General features: G+C 33.9%; 1 protein-coding gene across 18 annotated transcripts in view; it reads right to left on the bottom strand.

Moving 5' to 3' along the window:
* Positions 1-17401, bottom strand: part of MLIP (muscular LMNA interacting protein) — a 267406-nt gene that overhangs the window by 30278 nt on the left and 219727 nt on the right. For 17 of the 18 annotated variants that reach the window (XM_063096183.1, XM_063096189.1, XM_063096182.1 and 14 more), the window contains one exon: positions 6868-7074. The exons of the other annotated variant lie outside the window; for it this stretch is intronic. In XM_063096183.1, coding sequence (XP_062952253.1) covers positions 6868-7074 — 207 coding nt within the window. The remainder of the gene's footprint in view (positions 1-6867; positions 7075-17401) is intronic. 18 annotated transcript variants of the gene reach the window in all.

The following is a 17401-nucleotide window of genomic DNA, read 5'->3' as shown; positions in this document are numbered from 1 at the left end:
TAACAATGCAACTTTTGAAAGAAAATGCACAAACAAATTAATACACATCAAATGCTTTAGAATAGTTCCCTAGGGGCAGAAAGGAAAGGTGAGTGAGAAATGGGAATTAAAGGGAATACAAATGTGAGTAAACCAGAAGGTATTAAAGGAAAGCATAGGTTGTAATAAAAGGAAAAAGGCATTTAAGATGAGAGTAGTGTCCTTCTAGTCATGTTGATAGAACTCTGGCACCAAAATTCTAATAATAGCTAGATGCTAAAAAATGTATACAACTGGGTACTTAAGTTGAAATGTGGAAGTTTCACTTTTATGTACCACTTGATCATGGTAACAATCCTATGATAGAGATTCTGGTTTTTGTTGTTATTGTTGTTGGTTTGTTTGTTTTTACTATTTTATATGTAAGGAAGCCAAAGCAAGCATTCAATTTTATTTATTTATTTACTTATTTATTTTTGCGGCTGGCTATTTTGTGCATCCGAACTCTTGATCTTGGTGTTATGACACCATGCCCTAACCACCTGAGCAAAAACTATGCTATCAACCCTAACTGAACAATTGTGAAGTATATGCATGTATTGAAACAACATACAATAACCCCAAAATATGTACAAATAAATGTTAAAATAATAAATAAATAAAGCAAGAGTTTGCGTTATTTTTTCAAATATAGGCATAAAACAATTCATTGATTCAAAATAAATCAGCAACTGATGTCTTAGAGACTCTACAGTTTTTTGGGTTTTTTACAGCTGTCCCATATAGGGATTTGAACCCTTGACTTTGGTGTTATAACACCAGCCTCTAACCAATGGGTAACCTACCAGCCCCTCTGCAGATAAATTTTAACTTTCATTTCATTATAGGTGCAGTGCCTTTATGATTATTGATCAAATCAGGATACTTCTGACAATGAGAGGGGACACTGAAAATAATTGAAATCACATAATTTTTAAAATATTTATTTATTGATTAAAATGGGTTATTATGTGGTAGACATAAAATATTGCTTTTCCAAAAACTATTTTTAAAAATAAAATTCCTTCAAATAAAGAGAAAAACACATAGTATATGGGGATTCTTCAAAGTGTTCATGGAAAGATAGTTTTTAAAGTTCATAGGAAAATAGAATTCAAAGATAATAAGAATCTTTCCATGAACTTTTTGAAGTACCCCTGAATATGTATTGAAAATGTTCCAGACTGATTAGAACACATGGCCACCTACATAGGAAAATACATTTTGCTGTCTATGTCAAAAAATTTAAAGTCTTGCCCTGCCCTCGAACAATAACGATAGTAGCCTAGTAGTTTGCGAGTGGAAGTGGGGGTGGTCAGGGCTCTGAGGGGTTCTGGGCAGCAAGAATAGAGATGGGAAATTAACAACTTTATCTGGCCCTGAAGTGAAAGCTATAGTGCAAGGAATTTTTCAAGAGTCTACTCCAGAGATAAGCACTGAAATATTTAAATTAAAAGTGTTAGCAGAAGTTAGAATCAGGCCTTGCATTAAAAAAAAAAAAAAGAAGAAAAAGAAAAAGAATTTAATAGCAGTGGAACCAATGGGAGGATATATATGTAAAGAAATCCACCATGCCTGTTTATTTTTCATGAGACACAAGCAGACTTAAAATAAAATGGTAGATGGTTACAAACAAGGTACAAAGATAAACCATTTTTAAAGAAAATGGAAGGTGAAATAAAATGGTTGCATAGTCACAAACTAGGCACCAAAATAATATATTTTTTGAACATGGAAAGAGGAGATATTCTCAAGGATGGTTGTGAATTTTCTCCTGGGGCTTCAAAGCTGGCTATCTGCCTATAAAGATCCTATTTTTGCTTGTAAAACCTCTCAAGCTTTCACTTTAGGTAAAAGTCTTCCTGCTTAGAAAATCCTACCCTCTCTCCTGCCAGCAAATCAGAAAAGTCATCCTGATGGTGAAAGCTTAGTCCTTCCTCCTCTGGGTCCTATTCATAGACGGGCCATGTGTTTTCTTGTTTGCTACTGGTGCAAACTGGCAGAGTATAGTCTCAAGGGAGACAACAATCAGAGATAACTTCCTGCCCACATGGCTTGTAGTTGTGCTAAATAAAAGGGAGAAAATGGAGTTGGTATAAGAAAAGAATAAAAAGTGCATGAATTGAGTTGAAATTTTAGAAGTAGGCCAGAAGAATTGGAATTTGGGGTTGATTTAAAATGACAGAGATTATGAGAGTTAAATATGGAAGAAATGAGGCAGAAAATGGGTAGAGAAAAGAATAAAAGCTATGAAGCGTGATATACTCTGCACTTATATATTTTATGTGCATATTAGTTTTCTCATCTGAGGGCTAAGAAAGTAATTGATACTCCTGTAGCAACATATTAATGGTGCTTAGCAAGAATAATCTTTCTAAATGAACTGATTTTTCAAAAATAGTGGATGGACTCCAATAGACATCTAAGATGATAGCTCTGAGATAGCCTCACAGGGTTGACCTGCTTCCACATGCAGGCAACCATGTTTGCCCACATACACTATAGGGACACAGAAGTAGATGACCTAGAGCTAATGAGGGTACACCCTGCAGGTGCAGAAAAAAGCATGCAGCCATGTGCTATACAACTGATAGCCTTACACCAGACAGAAATGAGGACACCCAAGTGGATGCCAGAGTTCTCATACAGAAAAAGAAAATCAAATCTCACCTGCCTCCATGTCCCCACCCTACCTATGCTCCCATGCCAAGGGACTCCATAAGCTCTCTGGAAATTGTCTGCCACCCTTAACAAAAGAGACATCCTCAAAGGACTGAAACTATTCTAAATATACTGGTCAATCCATAAATTGACTCATTTAATTTTTGATTAAAATAGAAATAATCATAATTATTCAATCATCTGTGGCTCTTAGTGAAGAAGTTGGATCATTTTAAGATTTGGTCATCATTAACACATATTTATTGCCATACCTATAAAGTCGAAAATACAATATTAAGTGTGTTACACCCTAGATGGACACCAAGACCAGCACAACAAATAAATATAAGATTACCCATAATATGTACAAGATGCCTTGGCACAGGCAAGGATTGTAGAAATTGAATGAAGTAAAAAAGATCATTTTGAATGTTGATATATGGAGAAACTTCACAAAGGAGGCGAGATCATTTGACTAGGACTTTATTGTATGAGAACAGTTTGCATAAGTGAGAAGAAAAGCAGGAGAGTATTTTATATGGGGAAAATGCATGAACAAGTTGAACAGCAAGGAATTCCCAATGTATGCCTGAAGAAAAATAAGTTTAAGTAAATTAGGACAATAAGAATAGTGTGAGATAATAAGATAGGCACAGCGAAAGAAGAATCCATTCAACTTGGTGAATGACTAGTTACAAGGGAAACAAAAAAAGTATGAAGCATAATAGATGACTCAAGTTTTGAATCTGGGGACTGAGAATTATGATATTAGTGACAGAAGTAAGGAAGCCAGTGCAGAACTAGTTTGATGCATGATGACTTTGAGGTGACAACATGACATCCTAGAGGAGATGATAAGCAGCTAAAGGTATGAAACTAAATCTCAGTGGAGAAGCAGAATTGGAAATGTGGATTTGAGATTAGCAGTACTAAGATAGTCACTGAGGCCTGTGAGTGAGTAAATATTTGAAGTGAGGCAATTAGAAGAGGTAGAGTAGCAGGAAGTATCCACAAAGAAAAAAAAGAGCAGCAGTCAGGGAGTTGCAATGTACATGTTATCCCAAGAGCAGAATGAGGAGACAAATTCAAGACTGAATGATCAATTGCATCAATTGCTACAGAGGGATAAAAGAGATGGAGGACTGAGGAAATTCAGCTGAATTTGCTGACAAGAAGTTTACCCTTGACAGCAATTTCAGTAGAGTGGTAGAGGTGAAAGTCAGAATGCTTTTGAGGCTGGGTTAAAGATTAAATTTAGAGAAAGAGTATAGAGATAGTGCCTACTGACCACTTCGAGAGAGCATAAATTTAAAAACTGCTAGATTTGCAGCAGCATCCAGGGAAAGGATAGGGAAGTGCTCTTTTTTTTTTTTTTTTTTGAGGTTTCTGCATATGAAGGGGAAGTGTCCGATGCAGAAGGAACAAATGAAGATTCAGAGAGTAATAGGATTGACAATCCTAGAAGGCTTAGTAATAATAATATCTAACTTTAATGTAGTTCTCGTTATGTTTTAGGCACTGTGCTAATGCTTTACACATATTAGTCCATCTTGTTCTCATAATATTCTAATAAGGTGACTACCATTATCATGCCATTTTAAAGATGAGTAAATGGAGGCTTGTGAAGGCTAAATGAATTGCCCAATACTGCCATCTAGAAGCAGTGGGGTCAAGAAATGAACTCAGATAGACTAACTAGAGGCATCATGCTCTTACCGACTGGGTTGTATTACTTTCAAGGATTAAAGAAGGACGTAGAAGGAATGGCTTCCTCATGAGACTGGAGGAAAATGTGGAAGGTGGATATTCTGGTTTATTCCAAGATGAAAAAGAAAGTATCTTGTCATTATCATATGATATGATATGATGTCATATTATAGAGTTCCATCCTTAAAGTAAGAAAAAGGAGAAAGAATTGGGATAAGGACTATAAACCTGAGGAGTTTGATGATGATTTAGAAAACAGCACACAGTGTAGACTGAACAGAAGAAGAAAGCCTGTTAAACACCTTCTGTACCCCCAGTTGATGAGGGGCCCTAAAGATTGATAAAGTCAAGTTTAGCATGGCTCTCCAGAGGGAAGGGTGTGAAGATTTGAGTTTGAAGATGAGCCCAGTAGTTTACCTACCGGTAAACTGTAAGGTTAGACATGGGAATGAGGTGAGGGTATTGGAGAGGAATTACTTTAGATGGCAGATTATATTTTGAATTCCAATCAAGAGGCTATTTCAAATAAGAAAGAAAATCTTGATAAATTAGTATACTATTGGCCCAATATTTACAATACAAGGTTTGTAAACATATATATCAAATTGGGTGATTCATATATTTTAATAGGAGCAATAGAGATACAAGACTAAGCAATGGAATCTTCCATTAAGAAATGATGTCTTATTATATTATTATTATTTCTATTATTATTTTGTATATGAATAACTCTTTATTCAGTATCAATAAATCTCACACTCTGAGAGATAAAATCTATTATTATGATTGTATGGACTGAAAATAGTTGTCCAACCCCACATGGCTTTTATATATGAGGATACTTCAAAAAGTTCATGAAAAAATAGAATTAAAAGCTAATACGAATTTTTATGAACTTTTTGAAGTTCTCCTGTAGTATTCTTCACAGCTTCACCCAGCAAAGGCTAAAATATCGATAATACTGAGTCTATCCTTGCTGAACAGTTCCAAAAACACCATCAAAATAGCAGAATGAGCTATTTCATGTAATTGCTATCTGTAAAATGCAATCATAATCCTATCACACATGACAATTTATAAGAAAATGGTGACATTATCAGAACTATTAACTCTGTTTAATAACTAAATAAATGTCATAGATATTGGCAAGTATTAAATCAAGGAGAATTTCAAATAATATAAAATTATTACGTAAACATTATACTTTCCCTGATACACATTTTTTCTAGACCAAAAAGAAGATGGTGTCATAAAAGGACAACCAGAGTCATAAAACTTTCATCTTGAACTTTGCCCAGAAACATTTTGTTGGTAAAAATGAATATTTTAAAAGTTAATTCAGAATTGATAATTCAGTCATCATAGATGGCATTAAATATTAAAAGCTAATTTTTCCTCATATATTAGTGCTCATTTTTTAGGTGACTGTGTTTAGACTGGGTTTGTGAACAATTTTTCAAAAAAAAAAATTACTTTCTCAGGGCCCAAGGAAAATTGTTCAACTACATTCTGGAAGATGGCCTTGACTGATTTCCACGTATAGAGATATATTTCATTAGATAGGGAGAAATTGCAAAATAAATGCTTTTGAACAAGATTTTGAATTTTACAAAAAGATTTAATTGAAGATGGAGTTTAGTCAATTGTTTTAGGAAATTTTCAGGGTCTGAGAGTCTGTATTACCCAGTATGTCCTTATGCTAATTCTCAGAAGAACAAAGGGCACTTATACGTAAGCCCCATATAGTATCAACTGCATGCTTCTAATAGACAACTTATGATTGCATTCCAAAGCCAATTATAAATATTTTTTCACTTGTTTTCTTTCATACATACACACACACACACACACACACACACACACACACACACACACACATTCTCCAGGTACTAAATACTTCACTATTTTTTACATATTCTGTTACTACACACAATGAAGCAGATAGGCACATTTTAAAATAAAATGTTAATATTATTTTGCAAAAAGTTAGTGGAAAAATAGAATGAAAAGATACTATGAATCTTTCCATGAACTTTTTGAAGTTCCTCTTAATTCTAAGTATTTCTTCATCATTGACTGTGATTATAAATGCCTTCTCATCAAGGCACTGTAATCGAAAGAAACTTTTTAAGAACTGTGAACGAAAACTAGAATATAAATTAATAATGGCATCAATAAACCTTACAGGTTTTGGAAAATTTCTTGGGATTTCCAAATTGGGTTAGATCATGAGATAACGAGAAACACAAACCAGGAAATGACTTTAAAAGGAAAAATAAAAATTTTATTATTTCCCAAGGTCAGTTATTATCTGCTTGTCAGGTAATATGCTTTAACGCACATATTTAATATTCTTACACATTTAAATGTTAAATATTTAATATTCTTAATATATGTTTCCTCCACATTTAAGTTTTAAAAATTAAGCATAATGAAGGTTCACGACACAGAACAATTCCCATTTGGACAATGAATTCTCACCTTATTATACGTGGTGTGACTAACGATGTTGTGAGAATTCTCCTGTTCATCACTCAGTGAGAAGGAGGACAAGTGAGTGAAGGGTCCTGGGGTAAGGCAGTCGCCATGTGACAGGGTCTGTGGGTGCAGCAGGAACTTAGCAGGAGGATAGAGTTTAGTCTGATATAAAGGATGCAGAGAAACAGGCTTGTGAGAGACTGTCACATCCTGGGAAGAAGAAAGGCATAAAGAGTATGTTAGTGGACAAAAATCAAGCATATTAGGTCTAAGTGTTGTAGACATTATGCTAGAATCTCTTACTAGCAGGAAAACCTCTCCTCCTGGGGCTGTGTCCTTCATAAGACACCTGCTTTCGTGGTGTACTGTTTGTCTCTTCCAATAATTTCTTTCGATCCTCCACTTCACCCTCTTCTGCAGACAAAGCAAGTGCCTGCAGAGTGTCTCCTGAAGGCTACTAAGTTTATTTTCAAAAGTGTTGAGAGGAGAAATGTGTAAGCAAGGAGAGAGCTCATCCCAAAAGGAATGGGATGGGGTTTTAAAAAAATCTTCATTGAAGACGTAGGTAGCAGTGAAAATTAGTTTAAGGATGCTTGCGATTTGGTCTGGAAAAAATTAGGGAATAAAGGGGAGGGCATTACAGAGGGTAATTAACATGTGAGCAGAGAGACAAAGTACTGGGTTTAGTTCATGGCCCAGTAAGTTATAAAATTGATTTTAGCATGGATAAGGAATCAAGAAGAAGTGAGTGTGAGAAGAATGAACGAGGTCTTTAATTCCAAGCAGGCAGTGTTTTGTCCTGGAGAGAAACTGGCTGTGCAGCAAATAGATGAGTTTAACTGTACAGAGGAGAGGTAAGGAGGCCTTAACTACAGTGAGTGTTTAACATGGAAAGGAGATGAATGCGGAAGACTGAGGAAATAGGAGCTACTAAACGAGATGGTGAATTATGTGAATGGAGCAAAGAAACCATAAGGATGAGAAGAAGACTTGAATCTACAAAGAAAAGTTGCAAAAAAGGCCTGTGTATATATATCTATAAAAGGAAAGGGCTACAATTTGCAGATATATAAGTGTATCTTATATTTCTGAAATTTTATATGTAAGAAAATAAATTGAGTAAAATCCCTTAGGATGTGACCATTATGACATGAAATCTACTTTTTATCACTGTCATGACCTCAGAGTCAAGCACAATGCCTAACATAGTAGGATTAATATTTCAATTTAATGCATTAATGTTTGAATTTTCAAAGTAATATAATATTTGTATGAGTTCAATAATGTATTCTATTCTTTATCTGCTCAATAAGCAATAAGTAAATATATCTGGCTTTGTGCAAAACAGAAATTTATATAAAATAATACACATTGTTCAAGATGACATTAAGATAACAGGCAAATTCAGTGTTTAAAACAGTAAAAAATTGATATGTTTTCATGTAAGCTGAATTCATTTTTCCAAAATCATATATTTTTAAGCCATTGATGGGCTTTCCAAAATTTATGCTGAATGTGTTTGCTGTATCAGAAGTACCATTTTTTTGTTTGTTTGTTTTTTGAAGCAATGGGTTCAAAACTTACCTTTAAGAAACTCTTTATTTGGAAAATTTTCTGCAGGTTAAAAATTATAATTATAGGAATTTTAAGTTTGCAGAATGAGGAGTTTTGACTCTATATATGTTGAAAGTGTGATTAAAACCCAAAAAACTCTACCAAAAAACTCTTAGAGCTGATAAATGAATTCAGTAAGGTTGCAGGATACAAAGTCAACATACAAAAATCAGTAGCATTTTTATATTCCAACAACAAACTAGAAGAAAAACAGATCAAGAAAACAAGCCCATTTACAATAGTCTCCAAAGAGATGAAAGATCTCTACAATGAGAACTACAAATCACTTCTGAAAGAAATTAAAGAAGACACTAAGAGATGGAAAGACATTCCTTGTTCATGGATTGAAAGAATCAATACGGTAAAAATGTCCATACATCCCAGAGCTATCTACAGATTCAATGTGATTCGCATCAAAATACCAATGACATTCTTCACAGAAATAGAAAAAGCAATCCTAATATTCATATGGAATTACAAAAGACCCCAAATAGTTAAAGCAATCCTGAGCAAAAAAAGTAAAGCTGGAGGCATTACTCTTCCTGACTTCAAAGTATATTACAAATCTGTAGTAACAAAAACAGCATGGTACTGGCATAAAAATAGACATGTGGACCAATGGAACAGAATAGAGAACCAGAAATCAACCCACATATGTACAGCCAACTGATCTTTGACAAAGGCACCAAAAACACACTGGGGAAAAGACTGCCTCTTCAATAAATTGTGCTGGGAAAACTGGACATCCACATGTAGAAGAATGTAACTAGACCCTTACCTGTCACCATATACCAAAATCAACTCAAAATGGATTAGAGACCTAAATATAAGGCATGAAATTTTAAAACTCCTAGAAGAAAATGTAGGGGAAATGCTCCAGGATTTAGGACTGGGCAATGACTTTATGAATAACAACCCTGAAGCACAGGCAATAAAAGAGAAAATAAACAAAAGGGATTATATCAAACTAAAAACCTTCTGTATAGCAAAGGAAACAATCATTAGAGTGAAAAGACATCCTACAGAATGGTAGAAAATATTTGCAAAACATGTATCTGACAAGGGATTACTATCCAGAATATACAAAGAGCTCAGACTACTTTACAGCAAAAAACCCCAAATAATCCAATTAAAAAATGGGCAAAGGAGCTGAATAGACATTTCTCAAAGGAAGACATACAAATGGCAAACAGGTATATGAAAAAATGCTCAATATCACTAATCATCAGGGAAATGCAAATCAAAACCACTCTGAGATATCACCTCACCCCAATCAGACTGGCTATTATAAAAGGACAGAGAATAACAAAAGCTGGTGAGAATGTGGAGAGAGAGGAACCCTCATGCACTGTTGGTGGAACTGAAAATTAGTACAACCATTATGATGAACAGTTTGGAGGTTCCTTAAACAACTACAATTAGAACTTCCATATGATCCAGCAATCCCACTACTGGGAATATATCCAGAGGACTGGAAAACATCAGGTTGAAGGGGTACCTGCACTCCCATGCTTATTGCAGCTCGATTTACAATAGCTAGGCAATGGAACCAACCTAAATATCCATCAATGGATGACTGGATAAGGAAATTGTGGTATACATACACAATGGAATACAACTCAGCCATAAAAAAGAATGAAATTCTACCATTTACAACAACATGGATGAGCCTGGAGAAAATTATCCTACGTGAAACAACCCAGGTACAGAAAGAGAAATACCACATGTTCTCACTCATAACTGGGAGCTGAATCCATAAATAAACAAATGAACAATAAAGAGAGAGAGAAAGAAAGAAACAACAATCACAGTAATACATCAAACTTTTAGAAAACTAGCGGTGGAAAAGAGGAGGGGAGGGGGAGCGGGAGGGGGCTAATGAGGAATTGGTCAATGGACACAAAGAATGATTGTGTATTGTAATGATGAACAAGCTAACTATATTGATCTAACCACCACACATTCTACACAATTATTGAAAATCAATGTTGTGCCCCACATGTATATGTAATAAAAAATAATAATAATAAATTCTTGGAACAAGAAAAAAATTATAATTATATGATTTTTAAATTTGCAGAATGAGTGATTTTGACTATGTATGTTGAAAGTGTGACAAAATGTGTTTTATTTTTATTAACTTCCTGTTTGTGATTCACATGTTTCTTTTACCTATCAAATAAATACAAATATCCATTCTTATTTCACACACACACACACCAAACATATACTTAATTTAAAAAAGATAGTATCCTCTATAAAATATTCTGTACCATATTTCTTTTTTTTTCTATTTGACTAAAATTTTGGAATATTTCTATATTACTACATGAAAGCTATTGATTTTCTACTATTGATTTTCTACTATTGATTACTGAACTATTTCACTAGCTGTAATTGTTGTTCAGTTGAGTCTCTTAGAAGTTTCAGATGTTTCACTTAAAATACCAAATCACTTAAGGCAGTGATAAGTTTATTTCCTCTTTGCCAGTTATTATACTTTTCATTTCTTTCTTTTGTCTAATTTTGTTGGCTAATACCTCTAACGTTGTTAAATAACAGCCATGTTAGTGGGCACCTTTAATGAAATGCATGTAGTATTTGTCCATTAAGGATGGTGGTGGCATTTAGATTAAAATATATCCTAAATTTAATATATTTCTCAGTCATATATTTAATTATTTTTTCAAAAACTAATTAAATGTCTTGATCAGTGTGAAAAGTGACTAATATGAAATCTGAGTAGCAAGCACAGACTAGCTGTGTAAGAAAATGGCAGCATCGTAATTGATAGTTAAAGGTGCTTAGGAAAAGGTGACCTGAACAGTGTCACCTTTCACTCAGGCTTCAGTTTTTCTTAGAGGGTTCAAAAATCCATTCTCAGGATGTCAGGAGGCACGCCTGCAGTGATCCATGGGAAGCAAAGGGTTCACCACATAGGGGAATCTGGTGGGGAAGTTCTATCCAATCAGGAGGAAAATGTTTGGAGAGGGTGTGCCACTCTGTGTTTCATGCTTCTAAACTCGGTGCAGCCCATCTCCAGCTCTCAGAAGTGGGTCACACCTGAACAATTCTCTAGGACATGGCATCCTAAGCTTATCCAGGCAGCTGGGTAAGGAGGGAGAGCATAATGTTATCGGCAATTGAACAGGCCAAGGAGAGCTAAGACTCTCACTTGAGTACTATCAGGTTGACAATACAGTACAAAGGTGAAAGGATTATTGGTGGTAACAGTCTTAATACGTATATGTCACTTAAGGTGTATGTTCCAACCTGTGCTAGTTGTCTTCTGTGTTTTGTGCAGGTTGTTATCCTGCAGTTCTCCTCACCATTATCCTGGGAATTTTATTTGCCTCTCTTTTGTGTTCAATCTCCTGTTTCCAGTATCTCATACCTTACTTTTTCTTGGTTTCCTCTCATTTTACTGGGCCCTAAAAGAGCCATCTGGGAAAATGGAGTACTGGAAGCAAATATGGTATTATTGAATGTGCTGCTGAATTCTGTTTGCTACTGAATTAAGATATTTGCCTTGACATTCATAACTGAGTTTGGGCTGAAGTTTTCTTTTTGTGCAATCTCTGTTGGGTTTTTATAATGATGTTATACTGCTAAATAAAATAATTGAAAGATATCCTTGTATCACCAAAGCTTACAATTTACTGACATTAGAATTTTTATTCCTTGAAAGATTTTTAGAATTCCCCTGTGAATCCATCTAAATAATTTTTCCCAAAATAATGTTTCCTCTTGTTTTATTTCCTGTTCTTAAATTTTCCACACTAAATGCTTAATAAATTGACTTTTATATTTTTTCTTATTTATTCATTAAGCATATTTAAAGTTATAAGTTTTCTTCCAAGGACTATTTTAACTGTATCCCATAAGTTCTAATAGACAATAATTTGAAAGAATAATTTTATTACCTTTTTTCCAAATGAATATTTTGTATTTTGTATTTTTTTATTGTGGAGTCTCTTTCTCATTATTTTAAAAGCCTTAGGTTTAACATTATTACAAAGCAGAATATGGTCATTATAGAAAAAATCAGAAGACATATCATTATTAAAAAAATACTCTCAATCCTATGAACCCAACAGTCTTCCAAGCACTGTTTTCCTCAAGAGTGGGAGGGAGCATCACACTTCCTGATTTCAGAATGTATTTAAAACTATAGTAATCAAAACAGTATGGTACTGTCAGAAAACAGATATATGGCTCAATGGAACAGAATAGAGAGCCCCAAAATAAATTCACTCATTATGTTTGGGCAACTGATCGTTGACAAGATTGCCAAACACATAATGGGGAGATGCCAGTCTCCTCAATCAGTGGTGTTGGGAAAACTGGATATCCACATGCAGAAGAATGAAACTAGACCCTTATCTCACATCACATACAAAAATCAACTCAAATGGATTGAAGGTTTAAACAGAAGATCTGAAACTATAAGGCTACTAGAAATAAACAGAGAGAAAAAATTTCTTGACATTGGTCTGGGCAATAATATTTGGATATAACACCAAAAGCAGAAGCAACAAAAGCAAAAATAAGTAAGTGAGAGTGTATCAAACTAAAAATCTCTATACAGCAAAGGAAACAATCAACAGAGTGAAAACACAGAATGGGAAAAAATACTTGCAAACATATAATTGACAAGGGGTTAAAATCCAAAATATATAAAGAACTCATGCAATTCAATACCAAAAACAAACAACAAAAAAACCCCAACAACACAAATAATCCAATTAAAAAATGAGCAAGGAATCTAAATATACATTTCTCAAAAGAAGATATGGCCAATGAGTATAGAAAAAGGCCAACAGGTATCTGAAAGGGTGCCCCAAATCATTAATCATCAGGAAAATGCAAATCAAAACTACAATGAGAGATCACTTCACACCTGTTAAAATGACTACTATCAAAAAGAGATAGCGAGTGTTGGCGAGGATGTGGAAAAAAGAGAACCCTTGTATATTATTGATGGGGTTGTAAAATGATACAGCCAATATGAAAAACAGTATGGAGGTTTCTCAGAAAATTAAAAATATAATTACCATATGATCCAGCAATTCCACTTCTGAGGATATATTCAAAGGAAATTAAATCAGTATTTAAAAGGGATACCTGCACTCCCATGTTCATTGGAGAATTATTCACAATAGCCAAGGTATAGAAATAACCTACATGTTCATGGACAGATGAATGGATAAAGAAAATGTGGTAAATATACATATAATAGAATATTAATCAGCCTTAATAAAGAAGGTAATCCTGCCACTTGTGACAACATGGATGAACCAGGACATTACGTTAAGTGAAATAATCCAGATGCAGAAAGACAAATATTGTATGATGTCACTTATATGTGTAATATAAAATAGTTAAACTCAGAAGCAGAGAGTAGAATAGTGATTGCCAGGGGCTGTGCGACGGGGAAATGGGGTGATGTTGACCTATGGGTACAAAGTTTCAGTTACACACTATGAACAACTTTTGGAGATCTAATATATAGAAACGTTACTATAATTTGCGATACTGTACTGTATACTTGAAATTTGCTGAAAGGGTAGATCCTAAGTGTTCTTACCACACACACAAAAATAATAATAAAAGTAACTTTGTGAGGTGATGGATATGTGAATTAGCTTCATTGTGAGGGTCATTTTACAATATACACATGTACTGAAACATCAAGTGGTACACTTTAAATATGTACAATTTTTAATTGTCAATGATACCTCAATAAAGCTGAGGGAAAAAAGAAGACAGTAATAGAAATTTTTATTTTAAATTTCCTCCTTGATCAAAGGTCGGCGGAAAATGAAACTTTCAATTTACAGATGGCAGGAACTTTTTGTGTTTTCTAAGTTTGTTATTAATTTGTAAATATTTTTGTGATCAGAAAAATTTGTGTGTATCATTTCCACCTTGGCCTTAATAGGTTTTCCTTTTTGATGTAATATATAATTAGTTTTTGTGAGGATCCACAAATATTAAAAAGAGTAGTGTTTTGTTTTGCTTTGCAGCACACAGAATCTATACATATATACACACACACATTAATTAGATTTACTTGAGATGACCTATCTTTACCTTAATCTATCATAAACTGATAAATGAGTTAATAAAGTATTTTAACATTAATATATTTTCACTTTTTTCTCATCCTATTTCTTGTTTTTGCTTTATCAATATTGATGTTATATTTTGATGGTTGCGTACTTATTTTTGGCCTGAATTCAACCTGCCCATTGTGAAGATTTTAGCCTCTTCTTTCTTTTTTGTTTGTGGTACCTAGAAGACTGTCATTTTCAACTGTTTTCAATACATTGTTTTAAAAGTCTCAGGTTAAAAATTAACTTTGTTTGTTATCCAATATGGAAGTTTTTCATTTTTTATTTCATTTATTTCTATAGTAAATGCATTTTTCCTGGACCAGAGGTTTTTGCAACAGGTTCATAAGGGGAAGGAACTTCTTCTTGGGATTACCTTGCCCCAGGATTTGGGGTGTGGGTTGGTTTAGTCTTTAATCCTCCTCAAATAAGGAAGACTATCAGCTGTGCCATACTTTGCATAGCAATTTGTCTGTGTCCAGTTTGCTACACAGAGAGATAGACAGCATCCTGCAAATATAGTTTGCTCTCGGATTCAATGTACAGCCTCATCTCCTGTGCTTGTAGAACAAAATCAGGTCAGCAGAACTTCCGTTGCCAACATATGCATCCATGCAAAGACAAGGGATTTAGGGTTGGCGTATTAAGGGGTATCCACCCTTTGAGAAGAATACTTGCTGATCTGAACTCTCCAGTCATTGTATCCTTGCTCATTTCCTCCCAAATGCACATTTTCTCATTCTCTTCACTGTTTTTAGCAGTCCTTCCACTTATCATAGGGTTTGGAGTTTTTATTGCCACTTAGTTATTTGGGGTTTAATAAGAATTTGAGTTTTTGTTTCTCCTTCATTTTGCTCTCAAATGATATCAGGATGGTAAGAGGTGATTAATTGCAGACTTTGCAATCACCGTATTCAAACCAGGAATCTCACTTGTATTTTTCAAAAACAAATATTCATAATGCATCTTGAAATTTGTTACTTTTTAAAAGTACTTTGCTATGAGGTAAATTGAAAATCTCTGAACAGTACAAAATATTTTTATGGCCTTTCTCCATCTCATTATTGTAAAGAGACGTGTGTGTGTGTGTGTGTGTGTGTGTGTGTGTGTGTGTGCGTGTGTGTGCGCGCGCGCGCGCGCTCGCACGTCTATATGTCTATGTCTTCTTTGTCATTATAGTTTATCTGTGGATGTTGTTATAACTGCAACCTCATACCACAATTGTTTTTTCTATATATACTCCATTGCTATTATACCTCCATAGTTTCCCATAATTTAATACTTTTATTAAAGAAGTCACTGTAAAGAATAAATTTTCTGATTTACTTTAAGGCTCAAAGTGTCAATTTTTGTATATTTCGTATTTAGAACACAAATGCTATAAACTGAGAACATTTTTAAATCTAAAACTCTAATATAGTGTAATTGGCTCGTTTCTCAATTTTCAAATCTTCAGAGGTGTTTTCTATGCATTTTCTAATAGTGTTTAATAACAAAGAAATTTCCATTCATCATTCTATTGTTTTCCATATATTATTTTCAGTATTTACTGCAGCAGGAAGGACACACGTATTCCCAGTTAAATTGGGTTTTTAGTATTTTCCTCTATTAAGATTCCTAAAAAGAGAATTTTATCATTTACTTCAGGAAAATTTAAATATAATATTGTGTACTCTATTTCCATAAATCATGCTGAAAACAGCATTTATATGTCTTCGAATCCCTGTGTTGTAAATGTCTTACTAATTATGATGCCATGATACAATTATTAGTTAAAACTCAAGGCAAGACTGTAAATTTAGGGGTAGGTTTATTCATAATGAAAGTAAGTATAAAACTATATTTTGAAAAGTTTTAATAATTTCAAAAAAATAGCCTTCTTGTCAAATGCAAGTAGGTCATCAATTTTTAAATTTGTGTTTGTGACTGATAACAGACATACTAGACATAGGTATTGTGTCACCTCTGCTATTTCTTATTGTTGCTTATACTTATATCAGTTGTGTTATATTCAATGTAGATTATATTGCAAGAGTTTTTTTTTTTTTCATAAAGTCATTTGCTTTTTTATGAGGATTACTTGATTAAAAATAGTTAAAATGATATATCACATGTCTAGCTAACTGGGCACATAAATTGCCACAAGCTGCAACAGGATTACGGAATAGCCTTCTGGGGCTTGCTGTCCATTGCACCAAGCTGGAGAGACCTGACACTTTCCCAGGAAATCATACATAAAATCTACCTAAGTTGTGACTGTCTAGCATGCAGATCTACAAAGTAGAAAATGTTTACCCATATAAATCATCAAAGCTTAAAATTTTTCTCATTATTTTAGGTTAGGAGTTGGAAAACTTTTTCTGTAAAGCACAAGTTAGTAAATACTGTAGGCATTACAATCATGTGTCTGTTATAATTACTCAATCTTGCCATGATAGTATGAAAGCAGCTTTAGACAATACGTAAATCAATAGACACAGCTGTGTTCCAACAAACCTTTATTTATAAAAACATTGGTGGACCAGATCTGGCGCACAAGCCATAGTTTGTGACCTCTATAATGTTAATAAAATGTCTATCATGTCTGACCTGCACCTCACCCTCACCCAATAAATTATCTTGAGTTTAGTACATACACTTTGAAGATCACTCTTCTAAATAATTCTTGAAAAAGAATATCATTCTACTCTGCTTTAGCATTCAACATATGAATCTTTTAATGTTCTAGTTTTTAAGGAAAGGACAGGGATTGTAAAATAGTCTTGTACATGCTTCTATTAGTGAGCTAGGTAACATAGTTATTTCTGATA

The sequence above is a fragment of the Cynocephalus volans genome, chromosome 5 (assembly GCF_027409185.1).
Source record: "Cynocephalus volans isolate mCynVol1 chromosome 5, mCynVol1.pri, whole genome shotgun sequence".
Taxonomy (NCBI): Eukaryota; Metazoa; Chordata; class Mammalia; order Dermoptera; family Cynocephalidae; genus Cynocephalus; species Cynocephalus volans.
Note: the sequence above shows the minus strand (reverse complement) of the source record. Positions and strands in the feature narration are given on the sequence as shown.